This window comes from Spea bombifrons, chromosome 5 (assembly GCF_027358695.1).
Source record: "Spea bombifrons isolate aSpeBom1 chromosome 5, aSpeBom1.2.pri, whole genome shotgun sequence".
In the NCBI taxonomy this organism is placed as follows: Eukaryota; Metazoa; Chordata; class Amphibia; order Anura; family Pelobatidae; genus Spea; species Spea bombifrons.
Genome location: NC_071091.1, coordinates 6603212 through 6621441, shown reverse-complemented (window position 1 = coordinate 6621441; position 18230 = coordinate 6603212). Strand labels below are relative to the sequence as shown.

The window sequence follows — 18230 nt, the reverse complement described above, 5'->3', positions numbered from 1 at the left end:
CCTTACACTGGCAATGGAGACTAGGGCGGCAGTAAGGGGGCCGGATGCACGAGGGGCATTCATCACAAGTTAATTAATTTCAAGAAGACACAGCTATCAAATGCATTAACGAGCATATGATGGTTGGATTAACCCTTTAAGCATTTAAGATTTAATGTTTATGGAATGCGACCAGTTATGACGGCAGATAAGAACCTGCTGTAAAAAAACCTCAAACCTTATTGCCTTCTTAGTCTTGTCTTATATCTAGGATTACTGTATGCCTATCCCATGCATATTTAAATCCCCTCACTGTATTAACCTTTACCACCACAGCTGGAAGACTTTTCCACTTATGTACCAAACTCTCAGTGAAAGGGGAACCCTCACCCCTCTGAGTGTCAGATAAATTAAACGCTAAACCATGTCAATTCGATGCATTGAGACATTCTTCCCCCTTCGTTCATCGGAGGGTTGGGTGATGCAATGCTTGACATAAAACCCCGGCATGTCAAAGGTTAAAGGGCACTCCCGCGTTAAATGTCAGCCCTGCACGCAGAAGGATTTTGAACGGCGTTTTTGACATTTCTCTAAAATGTTGAAATGGGTAAAAGCGTGCAGCATTGTGTCTGTATTGGGATCCAAATTGCTGTTTGAGATACTAACACACAAAAATCAATCATGGAATAAACCTATAATAAGCTAAGCGATCACTGCCGGCCCTTGGGAGTCCCTTAGGAAATCCTGTAGAGGTTCTCAACGAAACGGTATCTCAGCACAATGCGTCAGAAGCACAATACTGCTTGTTTATCAATACAGAAAGAGCAGAAGGTGGATCATCTTTAATGGGAAACGGTTATCCGAAAAAAAAGGGTTTTTACATTATTTCCCCAAAATGTATAGTCATATGTCGTTGCAATCTGCTTCTATAGTTTAAAAATAAATAAGGCTATATCCTTGGACATTCTTTGTGATGCCATCACATTTACGGTTATGTACATTATTTACCGCTGTCAAAAATAATATTACAAAATTATTTCACAATCTATATAAAGTAGCAGCTCCCAAACTCCTATTTTCATACTTTTTCTCCATCACAAGGAAAGTCATATTTATTCACTGAGTCTGGAGTTGGCCCGATCCCACTTTAGTGAATAAGCCCCATGTACCTAAAAAAAAGAACAATAATATATATAAAAAGCAAAATGTTATCTTAATAAAAATGTATTAAAAAGGAAAAAAAAAATGATAATCCTGCCATGACCTACAATATGTATTTTAAAGGGAATTTTAATGTTTCTGGATAGCCTTATTGTATTTGGTGGTTCAGCCATATGTATGTAGGTATATATATATATAAAAAAGGCTAGTTGAGACCCTCAATGTTCCAAATGTCATTTATACCGAAAACGTCATTCAGTATTATTCATGGGTTTTCTAAGAGCTAAATGATTAGTGTTTTGTCTAGGATCCAGTTGATCCCACGTTCTTTGAATGAAAACAGTGCATACAATTCTTTCTTGATCATAAAAACCACACAGCTGATCCTCTTGGGAAGCAGTGATTTGAATGACCGCTTGTCTTAATGCAACGCTCATTGTGGTTACACAAAACAGCATCATCTCTGCTTTCCAGGAGGATCTTCAGAAGATGAGGTATGTTAATCCAACCCACTTCCCTGACACAAAACAAGTGTGGTTTTAGACACAAAGGGAGTCTGGGTTTATGACTGGTGGGCACTGGGCAGAACATAAGAACTTTCTGTCCAACCTACTACATCCCCAAAGCTACTGGTTTGTTACCCATGAGAAGAGAGAAGCCATACAACAGTCGTGTCCATTAACACAGAATACATACTGTAAATCAGTTTAGCTGGGTCTAGAGTAACACACAGTGGTTGTATGACTGATATCCCTGGGCATTGACATGACAGCCAACTGATGACATCTCCTGATTAAAAGTATTTCCTTGAAGAGATCACCGCTGCCTTGAAAACAGGTTTTTGAAAGCATTGTTGTAGTTTTTGTTAAAGGCGGTATAAATCAGAGGGTTGAAGAAAGAGTTTGAGTATCCGAGCCATAGGAAAATACTTTTCCAGAGTGGAGGGATATCACAGGAGCACAGGGGGTTAATGAGTTCTGTGATAAAGAAGGGGATCCAACAGAGAACAAAGACCCCGATGAGGATCCCCACCATGAGAGCAGCTTTTTTTTCTTTCTGTTCCCTCCAGGTGTCTCCATCTGTCTGGAAGGTGACAGTAGCATGTCTGACAGTGAAGACCATCTGAGGCTGATGAGAGGCTTCTTTTACCTGTAAGACACAAGGGGTATCTGTCAGTTCCACTAGCCCAGAGTCAAAAAAGGGGATACTCATGATACTCGTCCCCAAGGCAAAAGAAAGACCACAAAGACAGCAAATGGCATTAAAAGCAACCAAATATAAACATCATGTATAACAATACATGTGCAGATACTAAAACCCACCATGGGAGTTGTAGCTAACAGAAGCTGGAGTCACATGCTTTTTAACATTTACACAGTTTATTTATTTTTATTTATTAACAGCGTGTTCTTATTATTTGTATTATTTTTATGTCTAACAAAGTAAACATGTTTTTTTTTCTTTGTATAAGACAGGACATAGCACAAAAGCAAGTAAAGGAAAAGTAGTATTTTAATAAAAGTAACATTTTATTTGTGTGCACCTTTTGATGTTAGAATATGGGGCTGTACCCTCCACTTTGGCACTTAAAGTGTCAACTTTCATACGCATAGCTGCAAAAGCATTATATTTACACCCACCCAGTTAAGTCTGAGAGAGAGAGATGTGTGGGAGTCAGTAATGTGCATCTCATGCACTTCAAGGGGTTAAACAGTACATTTTAAAAATAATAAATAAATTAGAGAACCCACCTCTATGACTTCTGGCATTGGAGTGATGGTGTTTGATTTTTTAGACCCAATCCGAAATTTAGCAGCTTTGTAGATTTTCCAATAGACAAAAAGAACCACACAAAGAGGCAGGTAAAATGCTCCAAAGGTGGAGAAGATGGTGTAGAATGGATCCTGGCTAACTTGGCACTCTTCATTCACCTCTGAGTAGGTCTCTCCCCACCCAAAAAGTGGGGACAGGGAGATGACAGCAGAAAGTAGCCAAGTCAACAGGATCATTATATTAGAAATTCTCTTTCTTGTCTTCAGAGTGTATTCCAGGTGTCTGGTGATGGACCAGTACCTGTCCAAGGCGATGGCTGTCACATTCCAGATGCTGGCTGTGCAGCACAGAACATCAAAGGAGATCCAGATATGACAAAGAATCCTACCCAACCTCCAGCGGCGGTCATTCAGCTCATGCACCAAGCTTAGGGGCATCACCAAGGCAGCCACCATCACATCTGAGATTGCCATAGATGCCACCAGATTGTGGGGCACTCGGTGGAAAGTTCTTACTCTTAGAATGGTCACCAGCACTAGTACATTCCAAAGGAAGGTGGCTATCACCAGCATGGCCAGTAGAGTTAGTATGAGGACACTGAACACAGAGAAGCGGTGCTTGGCAAAATGATCTGCCCCTGTGCTTCCATTGGCAGTTACTGTAATGTTCCATTCCATTCTAATCTCTGGTGCAAATGGGTAGCACTCACAAGGAGGATACAGTGTAGCTAGTGAGTGGGAGCCCATCCAGAGCCTGGGGAGAGGTACATCACCCTTGCTTTAGGAGGGTACATCTTGGTATGGTCAGCCAGTTTGCTGCTCTGGCTCTCCCCTGGTCCCCAGTAAAATAAACTCTGAAGTTCTTGGACACAAACAGCCCCCATTCCCAGCACAGACATGATCTCAGTTTGCGAGACTTCTCGCAATCGATACCAAACAGAACAAATCCAAAGCCCACCCACCTTCTTTATCCCAACATTCTACTCAATGGTGCGCTGATCAGCAGAGGAGTCACCCCGATCCATGAGTGGCACCCAGTGCTGCAGCATGTGGATCGTGAGCATCTAGAGCAGAGGGTGGAATGCAGCCCCACTCACAGCACTCTCAGGTCCCTGGATCCAGATCCACGTTCAGTACTCAAGCTCTGGAGTGTGGGAAGGAAAGCAGGTCTTAGGTATTTAATAAGACATGCGAATCCCTACGTCAGAGTGATCCACCAGCTGATCTGCATAGCCCAGCTCCACCAGCTATAAGCCTGCTGCCTCTCTCTCTGTCAGTGACAAGTGAGCTTCCCAATAGTGAAGGGGGAGAAGATGAAAGGGAAAGTAAGCCCTCCTTCTCCTGGAGCTGGTGTGATATTTACATGCAGTCTGTTAGACTCTAAGTCTGCCCATTCACAAGGCTGCCTGTGAAATGTCTCAGCTGCCTGTTCAGACACAAGCAACTCTAGCTGTTCTGGACTGCAACTCTAAATACCCTCAGCCAACCACCCTCAGCTGCTGTGCCAGAGGTTGAGTATCACTGATATGTATTAGTTTAGGTAAGGGTTACAGCCAGCGAAAGCTGGAAGGCAAGGAAGGCTAATGTCTGGTATGGCATATTTACTGTTCAACATTTAATAAATCAGAGCTTTAACCTTTTTTTTTTTTAGAACAGAAGCAGAGAAAATCAGATTCAGACTGGAAATATTTCTTAAACTGGTCATAAATCAGAGCTTTAACACTTCTTTGGGGCAGAAGCATCTGATTCAGCTTGGTAACATTTCTTAAGTCAGAGGTTTGAGCCTTTATTAGAGCAGAAGCAAAGAGAATCAGTAGCAGTATATGCAAATGAAAAAGGTTATTGTAATCAGTTCTTCAAATATGAGAACATTCATTAGTTCAATATTTATTTAATTTATACCTAAAATAATTTATACTGATAAATAAGATGGTGACTATAAAGGGTTAACACACACAAAGATCTATTTATGACTGCAGGGGTTATCATATAAATTAATATTTATATATTTAAAGGGCATGGGGCAATAACAGGACATTCTCTGTTGAAATGGAAGGCTTTGTTTATTTGTCTAGAAAATAAACGTTTGCTACAGTGTATCGGTTAATAAAATAACTACTCTATAGCTCTCTTACTCTTCTGTATACCTAATAAATAGTTGAGAGTGAGATATATATATATATATATAGAAATATATATATATATATATATATATATATTCCAGAAGGTTATGTTAGAGAAAAATATTAATTAATATTAACACTAAATTAAGTATCAATTAAAAGTAATCCGGTTTTCGGAATGGCTCTGGAATATTTTTCTTGCCGTTTAAAGTCAGATTACTAAATTTATTCAATCAAATCAGTTCTGTAGGCTGCGAAATTGAAGCTAACAGTTTAATTGTGGGATTCATTGTTTATTACAAAAGACCCAAATCTAATATTCTAGATTTCATTGTGAAACGACCGGCTAGATTGTTGGGTTTCATATCTAATGGTTCTGACAGCTGCATTTGCAATTTTCACATAAAAAAAACGATCATGAAATGTTCTTCCAAAGTCCCATTGGCCTGGGTTTTTTTCTGCCAAAATCTGGCAGCCTTGCTTGCTGAATTTGGCTGTCAAACTAGACTTGCGGCAGATTGACATATCCAGTTCATTAAGTGATATTTCTAAAGCAGAATATTTCCTGAGTTTTTCTTTTATTATTATTGTGGCGTCACGCTAACTGAATGTACCATGACCAGTTTCCATGACTGCAAGGATAGATTGTCGATTGGCGAGCAAACGCGATGCTTATGAAGCCCATAAAGCATCTTAAATGGGCTGTGGTTATGTCTGTCTGATCATTACTGGAGTTGTAGTTCCATAACCTCTGATGAGTTAATCCTCACTCTTCAGAAATAACATTTGCGAAAATGCTTCTTCAGCTAACTGGCTGGTGGTGTTAGCGTTTTTGCTGATTGATTTGGTCTTCTGTAACCTCCGCGTCTTGTAGGTGTTCAGACGCACTCTGCTGTTACATGTCATGGGAAGATTGATCCTACATAATGAAGACTAAAGCTATTCGGAGCAATTAAAGACTTTGGTTTCTCTTGGGGTAATGCTGGTATCTCCATTCTCAACCAGATTCAGAAAAGTGAAATCATTTTGTTAGGTCAAATTTGATCCATACCTCATAGCCTTGGGTCATAGATCTCAGTAACCTTTAGGGTTTAAACGAATTCTTCAATATGGAATAATAAAAAAAAAACATTTCTTACAGAATATAAAATTTAAAACAAGGTTGTCTACATCCACAGGCCAAATAAGACACCAGCTGGGAACCCAAACAGAGCTGGATTGAGATGCCACCAAGGAAAGTACCAATCGAGGCTTAAACAGCTAGACTTAATTCAATGTAGGGGAGCACAGTCAACATGCACATCTTATAATGCACGATGCAACTCATGATGGGGCCACCACTTGGCCCGGGACCCATTGTAGCTTCCTAAATTCCATTACCATCACCATGACGGAATATGAAAACTAAGGAGGTAAAGTACAATTTTGTATGTGTGCATATTACCTTAACAACCAATGGAATGATGCAGCCATTTGATTAAGTGTTCTGTTGGTTACTATGGTAATAGGAACACTTTTAGAACTTTGCATCGGAAATGCTTTTTATAATTAACCCATTGTTTCGTGTTGCGTAAGTACCAGCCATGTGCAGCACAAACACTTTAAACAGTGTGAGGGGTAAAAATGTTTTCGTCTCAAGAAATTGTTTTGCTACAATGATGCTCTTCTTGTAGGGCATTAGTGGTGTTTCACTTTAATGACAGGCATCGCCATATCTACAGTGTATCTACTTCATGCCATCAAGCTGAAAGAGGTGGAGGGAAGCAGCACTGCAGAGTGTTTCACATAGAAGGAATGTTGAGGTTGGGACACTTATTGATTTGAACCAGAGACTGACAGGGGTGGCTTTAAGGCCAGCAGCCACCAAATGATCTATGGCTGGACACGCAGAGCTGTCCCTTACTTTTTTTATACTAACTATACTAGGAATCAGAGAGTTTCGAGAGAACACTATATAACTTTTATGATGTAATCTAGCACTTTAGACATGTAGTCGTTTGATTTCTGTTCGATGATATTCGATGTTAATATGTTTTTTTTTAACATGCAATAAATACAAAGTGTAAGACGAGTAAATGTGTTATGCAATTTATGGGGCAAAACCAATACATGCTGTGAAAAATTATGACATCACACGTTTCTTCCTAAAGAATAGGAATGTTATTTCCTATTGTCCATTCTTGGGGATTAGTATGTATTTTGAACTTGTACTACTTAAATTCCCTTCTATTGGCCTCTAAATGATTCAGTACAGTGCCGCTGTCAAACAGAAGATATATATTGTTTTAGTAAATATATTAAAATATTTGAAGTTGCCAATTGTTATTCTGGAAGACACTTCAATGACTTGAATTAGCTCAATTACCATTTTGTTCAAGTCTGTGCATGGCTGGGTGTATGACAAATCCTCCGCTAAGTAAAATTATTAATTCATTACTCATCTTAAAGTGCTAATGTATTCTATTTGGAATTCAAATCTACAAAACGCCCAGACTGTAGGGAAATAAATGAAAAGGTATCCCAGCTATGAATTTAAATGTGTTTATTAATGTGACCCAAAATATTTGATGACCTTATGATACCCATTGAATATTTCATTGAGATAGTAGAACTTTGTTTTGGGGTCCATTCCATTAACATGGATTTGGCGGGAGAGTCTTAAGTAGAGTTATGGTTTCAACTCTAACATCTAAGGAAGAGTATCTGAGCTGGCCCTTCCTAATGAATAGTCCAGAAGGATGGTTTTAAATAAATGTCTCCAATTTAAATATGCTTGATACAGGGCCATTCGGGCATGGCAAGCCAAGCTCACTGGGGTTGAGCTTCAATCATCTAAAGTAAAGTCAATGAGATGAAACTGAAAATCTCCTGCCAGCTCCTTTAGTGAATATGCCCCCTTTTTTTTGCCTACACTGCAGGAAGATAAGACCTTGATAAGTTTAAGTAGCACCTTAAAATGGAATTAACCCCTTAATGACAAAGCCCGTACATGTACGGCTCAAAATGCATTGTTTTCAATGGGTTTAGGGGCCGCCCATTGTCCTTAAGGGGTTAAGTGTAATGTACAGATAAAATGTACAGCAGCTAAAGCATCTTTTCTATTATAAATATGGCTATTATTAAATTACTTTTTTTTTTTTAATAGTTTCATGTTTTTGTAAAAGCAAAACCGCACGAAAATGGTTAACCTCCCAATGACTTTATTTCTGCTCGCTTTTAATGCAATAAATGGGGCTAGAGAGGTTTATAAAAGACCAACACAGTATTTCACACCCCGAATGGTTTATGTCTGTTCCAAGAACAGACAGTCGCGGATAGAAAATATATAAACACAAGACAAAGATTAGAATGCGGGGTCAAAGTACCAGGGCCATCAACATCTCCTGTCTGTTAAAATTTGTCATTTTCTGTCATTGTAGAGCTCCGAGGAACCTCTGGGCACAAAATAAAGAAAAAGATCATAATAATATTCACAGCATGTATAAACTGATGGAACGGACCGGCTATATGAGAACACGCTGTACATCCACGTTTGCTTTTAGCTATATAGTTTAGAAGCACAAAACTGTGCAAAAGTCGGAAATATCACTTTTTTTGCCAAATTGCTCCCAACGCTGCTGGGGACACAGTTTTGGGATTTTCTATGTAGTTTTCTATGTAGCAAATTAAAAGTCTGATTAAGGGCCGTAATTTAAAGTGAAATAATGTTTCACTTCACTGAGAGGATGGTAGATAAATGGAACAGCCTCCCATTGGTGGTGGTAGAGTAAGGGAGTTTAAACGTACATGGGATAGGCATCAATCTATCCTGAATCTAAGACAAGATAAAGAACTGATTAAGACCTGGATCGAACATCAGGATAGATGGGCCGAATAGTTCTTGTACTCCGTCAAGTTCTGTGTTTCTTTAGTAAATTATTTTTACTTTACTGAGAGGGTGGTAGATAGTAGTGGAGCAGCTTCTCAGTAGAAGAGGTAGAGGCATATACAATAGACCAAGGAGTCAATGACTGATAAGCTTTGAATCTTCACATTAGGATTATAACATCTACTATATTGGCTTAGTGTGTTACATATAGGATAACACACCGCGTCTCGTACATATATTGTCTCATTATACAGTTATTTACAATATGGAAAATATAGTATTTGGAGATTTGCTGTTATCCTTGAGTAGCCGACCTGTAGCGGCCTTCTCTCGTGATCTTTTCGATGGTGGGTTCCTACTAGGTTTATGTACTTATGTCAACCATAAATACCGTATTGGCTCGAATATAGGCCGCACTTTTTTCCCCCACTTTAAGTCTTTAAAGTGGGGGTGCGGCCTATATTCGGGGTCTAGCGCCCGACGCCCGGGACATGCAGTCCCGGGCGGCGGGCAGGCAGCGGGGGTTAGGATACAGATCCCCCGCAGCAGTGCAGGGGACCTGCATCCTACTCCCCGATACGCTCAGACAGCCTCCCCTGCCAGCACTTGCGTTTTACCTCTGCCGCAAGACACCCGGGAGTCTGCTCCGGTAAGTCGAGGAGGGGGGGCAGAGGAGGACAGTGGCAGCATATCTCGGGGGGAGGAGGACGGTGGCAGCATATCTCGGGGGGGGGACAGTGGTAGCATATCTCGGGGGGGGCAGAGTGGCAGCATGTTTTTTTTGGTGCTTTTTTAAAGAAAAAAACTTTTTCTTTAAAAAAGCACCAAACTTTTAGGGTGCGGCCTATATACGGGGGCGGCCTATATCCGAGCCAATACGGTACATTTAGGATTGGTCCAGTTCTGATAACCTTAATCAAACCATGATTTGATGGCATATTATTACTCCCTGACAGCTCTAACCTGCAGAATGCCGTAACGAGCGATCACCTGTTCTTCTAACATTTTAAAGAAAAAAGAGTAAGAGAAGTAATTTAACAAAATTATACTAGTGTTATATAAATTAAATTCATTTACTGCGCCTTATACATTCTCAAGAAGTTCATAAAAAATCATTAAAGAAATAGGTTGTTTTTTGGATCTATTACGTTATCGTTCAGTGGTCCGTAATTCTATATTTTGGTAAATACAAAAGTAGTTTGCCGTTGAGATATCTGGCCTTTTTGTGATTTATCGTACGCAGCACCTGGCATTGGGGCAGCGGGGAGCAGCAGATGTGCTTAAAAGACATCGAGATGAAAAGTATTTACCAAGAATACCTTTCAGTCGGAGCCGCGTGTAGCGAGGAACATCAAGCTAATCTTCCGTACGTCTCAGAATTCGGAGAAGGGAGGTGCACCTAGAACTTTATGAGCGCTTCACTTAGTTTGTGAATTCTTTAGCCTAACAAAATAAAATCGGGGCATTTAGAAAGAAAAATATGAAAGCGGTGGAGACTGTTTGAAAAAGAACGCACCAGCTTGAGTGTAAGAGGTGGAAAGATGCATGGTGGGATGATGATGAAGGGAACAGACCTTATTATGGAATGTGAAGATGCGGTCCTTGTTCCACCAACTAAAAGAGACATAATAGCCCTGGGATGATCTAAGCCAATGGGCTTCATTGAATGAGATGAATGAGAGAAAATAAAAATGAATGCTAACTCCATATCTACCAAGAAGCGATTCCCAAGACAGATAGTCAAGTAACAAGCGCAAACTCTTCAACCTCACGTACTCATTTAGCAAAGGGAATTTTGAATTTCCTCCCAGCGAATGTTATCTTCAGTTAGAAACGTCATCCTTTCTAAGCAGATTAAAGAAAACCTCTGGACTAAGACAAACTAGCTGTAAAATGTGTCCAGATCCCCTTGATAGGAACTGAAATGATACACAGATACAACCTTTCCATATCTAGTTACATTGTTGTCAGATTTTTTTATGTTTCACTAGTAATTTAAATATGTGTATACGTGATAAACATTAATGTAATCATTCAAATTTAATATAATAATAATAAACAATTTAATTAAAAAATGTGATTTAATAAACAGTTTGGTTTCATAATTAGCAGCTAATTTTGGGCTGGGTTATCCTGGATTTAGTTTATTTTAAGAATTAAAACTGTGTCAGTTTTTAAATTCAAGTTTTATTAAAGGTTGCCAAAACACATCATTAGGTGTGTAAACAGTACTTGGTCGCTGACCGGCTGTGAACAATGAGCATTTCTGCATCCAAAACCTTTATTATATATATATATACTATTAGTGGGTGAAAAAAGGCTGAAGGAAGAGCATTCACTAATTTTCTATTGAATTGTTTAATTGCAAATGATTCCTTTAGCATTTATTGCTGCATTCTGCGACTGAAAACAAATATATTAACCCCTTAAGGACAATGGGCGGTCCCTAAACCCATTGAAAACCATGCATTTTGAGCCCGTACATGTACGGGCTTTGTCATTAAGGGGTTAACTGTCCTGTTTAATAGCACAGAGCTCGATGAATCGCTAATCGTGCATTTTTCGCTTCTGTTAAATGCACCGAAGGTTTGGACGGGTCATTGAATTGAGCCCGCTATGTACAGACGTCTAATGTACCTTACCATTAAGGCAGGATCTGATGCTGTATTTATTTTACTAACTGTCCATTGCTTATAGGTGAGTAAATATACGACATGACCATTAAGGGGTCAAACAGGTCATTTCACATCCATTTGCTGCAAAATAAAATATTAGCTTCCATCTTTATTTTGTCACTTTTGGTGTTTTTCTTGCTACCTTGGTAAGCTTTAGTGTAAAAAATAAATCTAAAAGGGCCGACATGCTGCCAGCTGATCTATTGTGACGTCGGCTCGCCAGTATGCTGGGGAAAAAATCTCTGATCCCTGCAAGGTGAAATATCGTCTGCGCATGCACAGTGTCCAGGATTTAGATCAGGTGGGACATAATGCGATGCCAATTTGAAGAAATGTAGAGGAATCTGCAATAAACTGTATTTTGTTTCATTTTACATTAATGGTGTTTTGTTTGTGTTGGGGTGAATATAAAGGAAAAAAAAAAAAAAAAAAAAAAGAGTCCCCGCGCTCCTTAATTTGGCCTTTAGAAAATCCCCTTTAGAATAAAACTACAAAACTGTCATTGCTGAGAATTTGGAGGATTAGTTAAAACGAAAAGTAATCTTTTTTACAACATGATCTTAACGTCTTCTTCTTAAGTCTCTAAAGACCCAAATCCTTCTAAAACGGCATTCTTCACACGTCATCGTCCTGGCCTTGGAGATTTTGGTCCAGGAGGACCTTCTCCCTTTCTCCCTTGTGGTTGGTTTTAGTGATTATCATCCAATGTTCTTGTCTCCCAGTTAAACATTAATGACACAACCGTGGGCCATGAACACCAAACCTGGTTTAAAAACGCACCGATAAGGAACTTTTCATTTTGTTATGTTTGCTTTTCTCATAAAAGTTAGATATTTGTGGCTTAGATGTCGTTTCCATGTATTATTTCTGTTATATAGTGTTTTGGAACCTTGTTTGCCCAAGAAAAACACTTTTTTGGCCGATACATCATTAACGTGAAACTATCCCCCTAAAAGAGAGTTAATTTTACATTCAAAATGTTTTAATAAAAATATTAATTCAATTTATCATTGAGCTCATTCAGTTATCGCTAGTCAATTATATTGGCGACAAAGTAGAAACTCCACTCTCTGTACATTTGTCTTCCCTCCTGAGTCCTGCACCAGTGATACACCCCCCAAAACAAAGTATCCCCAAAAATGGATCAGATGCAAGGGTTTAGATGGCTTATTATGAAAGGATTAAGGGGATGACCTTGAAAATATCAAAATACCGTTTGGGGAATTTAAATTACGTTATACATCACACCATGCTATACAAAGTAAAGAGAATAACTATAGAATTATACAAGATTGTAATAAATAAATGTAAAAAATTATTTTGAAAAAAAACTTGTAAGTTTTTTATGACATTGTATTTAATCATATCAAAGATGAAACAAAATGTTTTTATCGGTGACAGTCTATTGCCCAGAGCGTGACAATATAATAATGCAGACTGTATATAATAAATACGTTAAGTATAATATTCCGCAATAGTGTAGGAAAGCACGAATATAACCGACTCATAAGCCGGGAATATCAGGACTCCGGCAACGTTTGCGGTATCAGTGTGAGCTCCATGCGGTTTAGCCGACCGTTTCATCAAGCAAAGTCTGTCTGGGTAATAAAACATAATCCGGCGCTGAAATTTGACTTTCATGTAAGCGGAGGGAAGGGGATTTGTCCGGTACAAAGTGCAGCTTTCTCTGCTGGAGGCAAAGCTGATGCCTTTCATCTTCTCCATGGCTTATGTTTCCTGTGCAGGTGCAGACGACGGCGTTCTGCTGAACACGCTGTTGCTTCTCGTTTGTCGGAGAACCGTTTTTATTTTTGTGTTGTTTTTTTTTTGTTCAGGAAGCATTTCGATTTATTACATATTAATTCACATTGGGTGAAAACGCCAGCATTTTTTGAACATCTTATTACAAGCTTAAGGGTAGATTAACAATTAGATAAACAATGGGTGTCATGGCGATAAGTATGTTTTGCAACAGCCAGGTTTTTTGTTATTAACCAGGCAGTCCGGATGGCGTCTCCACAGGGCCCCGGCAATACAGAAGAGAGAGAGAACAGACATTACATTTGTTTATAGAGCGCCAGCAGATTCCGTACGACTAAATACCAAATAGGAGGGCAGTGAGAATGAAAAATATACACGGGGTGAATGGGGATGTTGTTTTGTGAAATTTTATGTAATTTTATGTATTTTTGTACTTTGTAAAATAAAAATGATTTAAAAAATAATATATATTTTCATTTTATATATATATTTATATATATATACACGTTAAGACATACTGGCCCAGAACGATGTAAGGAGTTTGCCCTCATGAGCTCACAATCTATTAGCAGGTTGATGGGCATACCTGGGAACTCTCCGAGTGAAGCACCACTTTTCCGTTTCTCTGGGTCAACACCCAAATCCTCCAGGTCGCGAAGCGGGGTCTTGCCATGCCCCGCTCCCTGCCAATTTCCCCTTTAAAAGGGGGTGTTTCCTGTGATGTCAGCAGGAACACCAACTGACTTCAGCGGGAACGCCCATTGACATCTCTGGGAACGCCCCCCACATCAGCGGGGACACCCAACAATGCCCAACCTCCCGCTGACGTCAGTGGGCAGTCATTGCCGTGTCCCGCAAGGGAAAGCTCCGGAGCTAAGAAGTTCCCAGGTATGTTGATGGGGAATAAGAAAGAAGGATAGAGACTACCTGTACATGGATGAGAATGATTTGATTGTGAAGAAGTGGCGTGGAGTTCCGTTGGATTATTTGAGATGCAGGTTGAGGGTATGAGGAGGGTAGATTGTTTAACGTTAGGTCAGAATTGGGTAGGGAATTCATGAGAACAGGCACAGCATGGGTGAAATTCAGGAGACACAATGGGAAGAAGCGATAACGGCCCAGAAGTATCTGCTTCTTTTCTATAATTGCTACATAAACGTATTCCTGTTTTTAAATAATCCACCGTATTTCAGCTGGGCTTCTTAATGTGTCCCCTCTGTGCCGCTCTTGTGGCCAGCCAGTTTCTTACGTCACAGACAGGGCGTTTGCTTGAAGGTCTATTCGTTTATAGGGGACATGAAGTTGTTGTAGGAGGTCAGGCTACTATGATGTATTACAGAGAGGAGGGGATTGGAGGAAAGAGGACTGTTTCTAAGCAGCTGTAGTATTCTAGAGGGTATGAGGAGCAAGTAAGGGAATGGCGAAGTGGGGCAATTAATATATACATACATGTAAACTTAATACATGAACTGACCTTCAGACTTCATATTAACCCTTTAATATCCTGGCACGAAGATTCTATTGTAGCGGCTCACTAATAGCAGCAGCCCAGTTATTCTTGCGAAATCCATGACTTGTCTGAAGGTGACCATATGCTGGATTAAGTCAGGTGTATTTAAGCAGGGACTTCACCTGTGATACAGCAGCGAGAAAAGCATTAATTGGGGTGCTGGGATTTCCTCGAATTAGAGAAGATATGAAGCAGGCCCAGCCCGTGTGACCCTGGGAATTTGTCAATACACACAGACACCTTCAGATGAATATAAAACTCAGGGGGGAAACTCTAAAGTCGCGGTAATAATGATGATGTAACATTGTTATTCTATTTGCAAGTCTGTTAACGTTAACCCATGTCTTTTTCAGCCTGGAATTAACAATGTTTCTAACCGAGAACTAAAGGTAGCACATTGTTATCAGTGGAAAATACATCGCTACAATCTGGAATCTGGGCCACTTAAAGACGAAGATGAGTGCCCACTGAGCAGTACTCGTCATATCTGAGACGTAGGTAGAATCAATCTGTTTCTTGCTCTTTAAGTAGAAGAAAAAATAATCTAGAACTCAGAAGGCTTGTCAGTGTGGCCCTTGAGGGCAGTCGTGTGATAATTGACTTTAGTTTTAGTAAATCAACATCTCAGCCTTTTTGACAGATCAACCTTTTACTGTGCGAAGCTTTTTATATAACCTGCCTTATTTAAAGGCTTAAACGCTTAAAACTCTCAGCTTGGATTTGCAATTAGTTCTCTCGGTATAGATTCAAAAATCAAAACAACCAAAAGTTCATCATGGCAGAAGAAGTCAGACAGGATAAGGTTATTAATGGATTTGTTCTAAACAGCCCCATTCTACTGTCGCAGATTAATGCCCTCCAAGGTTCATAGGCATAGGGGTTTCGGAGGCACCCGGAGCTTTGGGCCCATGGCCAGGTACCTAGTGTGTCTTGGACGGCAGGTCTACTGCGGCGGCAACCCTTCTGTCCCATAATTCTGATCATCCCTATTGGGTTGGCTGGTTGTGGAGATCAGAGATCGCTGTTGTGTCCAGGTTAGTTACACTATGGAGATATGTGCCCAATAGAAAGAGGATTTATAGAATTTGGCATCTGGGCTGGTGGAATAAGGTTAAGGGGCAACAGGGGAGCGACCCTAGGTCAATGGAGCACACATATGCAGCGCACAGACATTAGGAACATATGCATATAGCTTAGTACATGTATGTAGCACACAGGTATTGGGAGCAAACACACGCAGCACATGGGCATTGGGAGAATGCACATGTAGCACACGGGTATATACGTTTAACACATGGAGCGTGTAGCATACAGATATGAGAAGAACACACATGTAGCACATGCAAATTGGGAGCCTTCACATGAAGCACACAGGCATTGGGAGTCATACATTCAGTGGTTTTTGCAGCGAGTTAATGCACTACAGAGGGATTTTGCAGTCAATAATGCACAGAAAATCGCAATGGTTCCTTTAAATAATCTTTAAAAAGAACATTGTTTATCTTTGCGTATTATTGCACGAACAGCCAATTGTCAAATGAATTGAAATCAAGTTTTATCAAATTAAAAAAAGAATGTTTATATAATGCTCTGCTTGTGTTTAATATCTGCCAAGAAATGTAGATATATGAATAAAAAAAACCCTAACTACCTTGCCAGACTTGTGTCTTGCATTTGGCAGCGACAGATGTTGTAGTAAATCACCGAGTTGCCGCACAGCACAAATAATGTACTTCATCCACATAGACAACATTAAGTAAAATACAGGGTTTGACATTTCAAATTTGTGTTTGTATTTCAATCAAAATAACAAAATCAGAACAATTGAAAAGCTAAGTAACTGAAATATGGATCGTAAATAACGGTTTTGCCATTTTTTAGGGTTAGTAATTGTATCAGAAGATTTACAGCTATAGCATAGTTACCATCTTTTGTATGAAAAATACATTTGGAACAAGTTATTTGCTAGGGCACTCAGTGTATGGGAGTTTATATTATGCGAGTATCAAGCGAGGGCATGCAAGGGCACATGCATTCAATGTGAAGCAAGTTTCCACCTTAAACTCTCACAAATTAACCCCCTGGCAAATCCATTAAAAATAATTAAATGTGTATATATATATATATATATATATATATATATATATATACACACTGTATACATACACTGCTCTCCGCTCCTGTTGACCATTGGCCATTCTAGGGCCACTGGTAGCATCTCTGGGCAGTAAACTGGTATTGATTCACCGTCTCATTATGCCAATCTTTTTATACTAAATAAGATTTATAAATAAAATCCTATTAGAACATTGGTGCAGTATTAAAAGTAAGTCTCTAAACAGACAAAGAGAGGACAGAAGGGTTTAACCAAGCAATTTAGACCTCCTGCTGGACACCTCCGGAGCAGGAGATCACACGTCGATGTCTAAAAACGCCGCGTGTCTCTGAAACGGCACACATCTCTGAATTCGTAGCGTTCAAACTGTGTCTTCTTTTAGTTTTTAGAAGTTTATTATTGCCTGGATACCAGAGTTCATGTAAGTAATGAGATTTTATCTCTTCCAGCTGCTGAGACATCAGGTGGAAAACCTTGGTAATCCTTAATATGCCCATTTGTTTTAGATTATGTCAAGCAGAGCGTACGGAACTACCAAATACCCACTGTGTTCAAAGAGACAATCTGCATACTAAACTATCCTGCTCTTCCAATGACATTTTAATTATGTTACAATTATATCGTAGTCTGTGGCTTCTCTATCTGCCATTCTACAGAAGGCATACAGACTTCATTTCCAGGTAGACCAGAGTCTCTGAATTTTCGCATGGACTATTTAACTTCCAACAATGGTCATAATGAGTATTATGATTTTTCTTTCTTTTTGGAACAATTGGGTAGATTTATTAAGGCTGCGGAGAACGGAGACAGGCTGCTAATAGCAACGTAATGGCGATATTTATCATGGTGAAACTTGACTGGAAATCTGCTAGGTTTGGAACAATGAAAGAAGAACATTTTTTTTATTATTTTTTTTTGCTTTTAGTTTTTATTTTTGTTATTTTCATAATACGTACAAACAAATTAAACATTAAATAGACAGGTACAACAAAAGATGAAGAAAAGTAACAATTAAAAGGTCTAAATATCATCCTTAGGTGTAGGTTGTATAATACACCATATGATATCTTAAAATAAAAAAAATAAAAAAGACAGAAAGCCGGGAATATGTGTTGATTCTTATATTACTCCTATATTATTTAATTTAATAATCCAGTCCTCATATATAGTTGTTTTTCTTTTCTGTTGTGGACTACTCCATTGCAAGCCTTTCTCCATCTGTAGTTGAAATAACACTTGATTTCTCAATTGTAGAAATAAGAATG

The 18230-nt window shown here is 39.3% G+C and overlaps 1 protein-coding gene across 1 annotated transcript; it reads right to left on the bottom strand.

Moving 5' to 3' along the window:
- Positions 1-1370: 1370 nt before the first annotated feature.
- HTR5A (5-hydroxytryptamine receptor 5A) lies at positions 1371-3940 on the bottom strand. The gene is made up of 2 exons (XM_053467287.1): positions 2892-3940; positions 1371-2289 (listed from the first exon to the last, which is right to left on the bottom strand). Exons 1-2 carry the CDS (start codon positions 3657-3659, stop codon positions 1957-1959), a joined length of 1101 nt encoding a protein of 366 aa, XP_053323262.1. The 5' UTR covers positions 3660-3940; the 3' UTR covers positions 1371-1956.
- Positions 3941-18230: the final 14290 nt, after the last annotated feature.

What these genes read in the sequence shown, in the direction of transcription:
- HTR5A (XM_053467287.1), bottom strand. Translation starts at nt 3,659, where the DNA reads ATGGGCTCCCACTCACTAGCTACACTGTATCCTCCTTGTGAGTGCTAC. An exon ending in CAATGCCAGAAGTCATAGAG is followed by an intron (nt 2,290 to 2,891) that starts GTGGGTTCTCTA and finishes TGTGTCTTACAG; the next exon opens with GTAAAAGAAGCCTCTCATCA.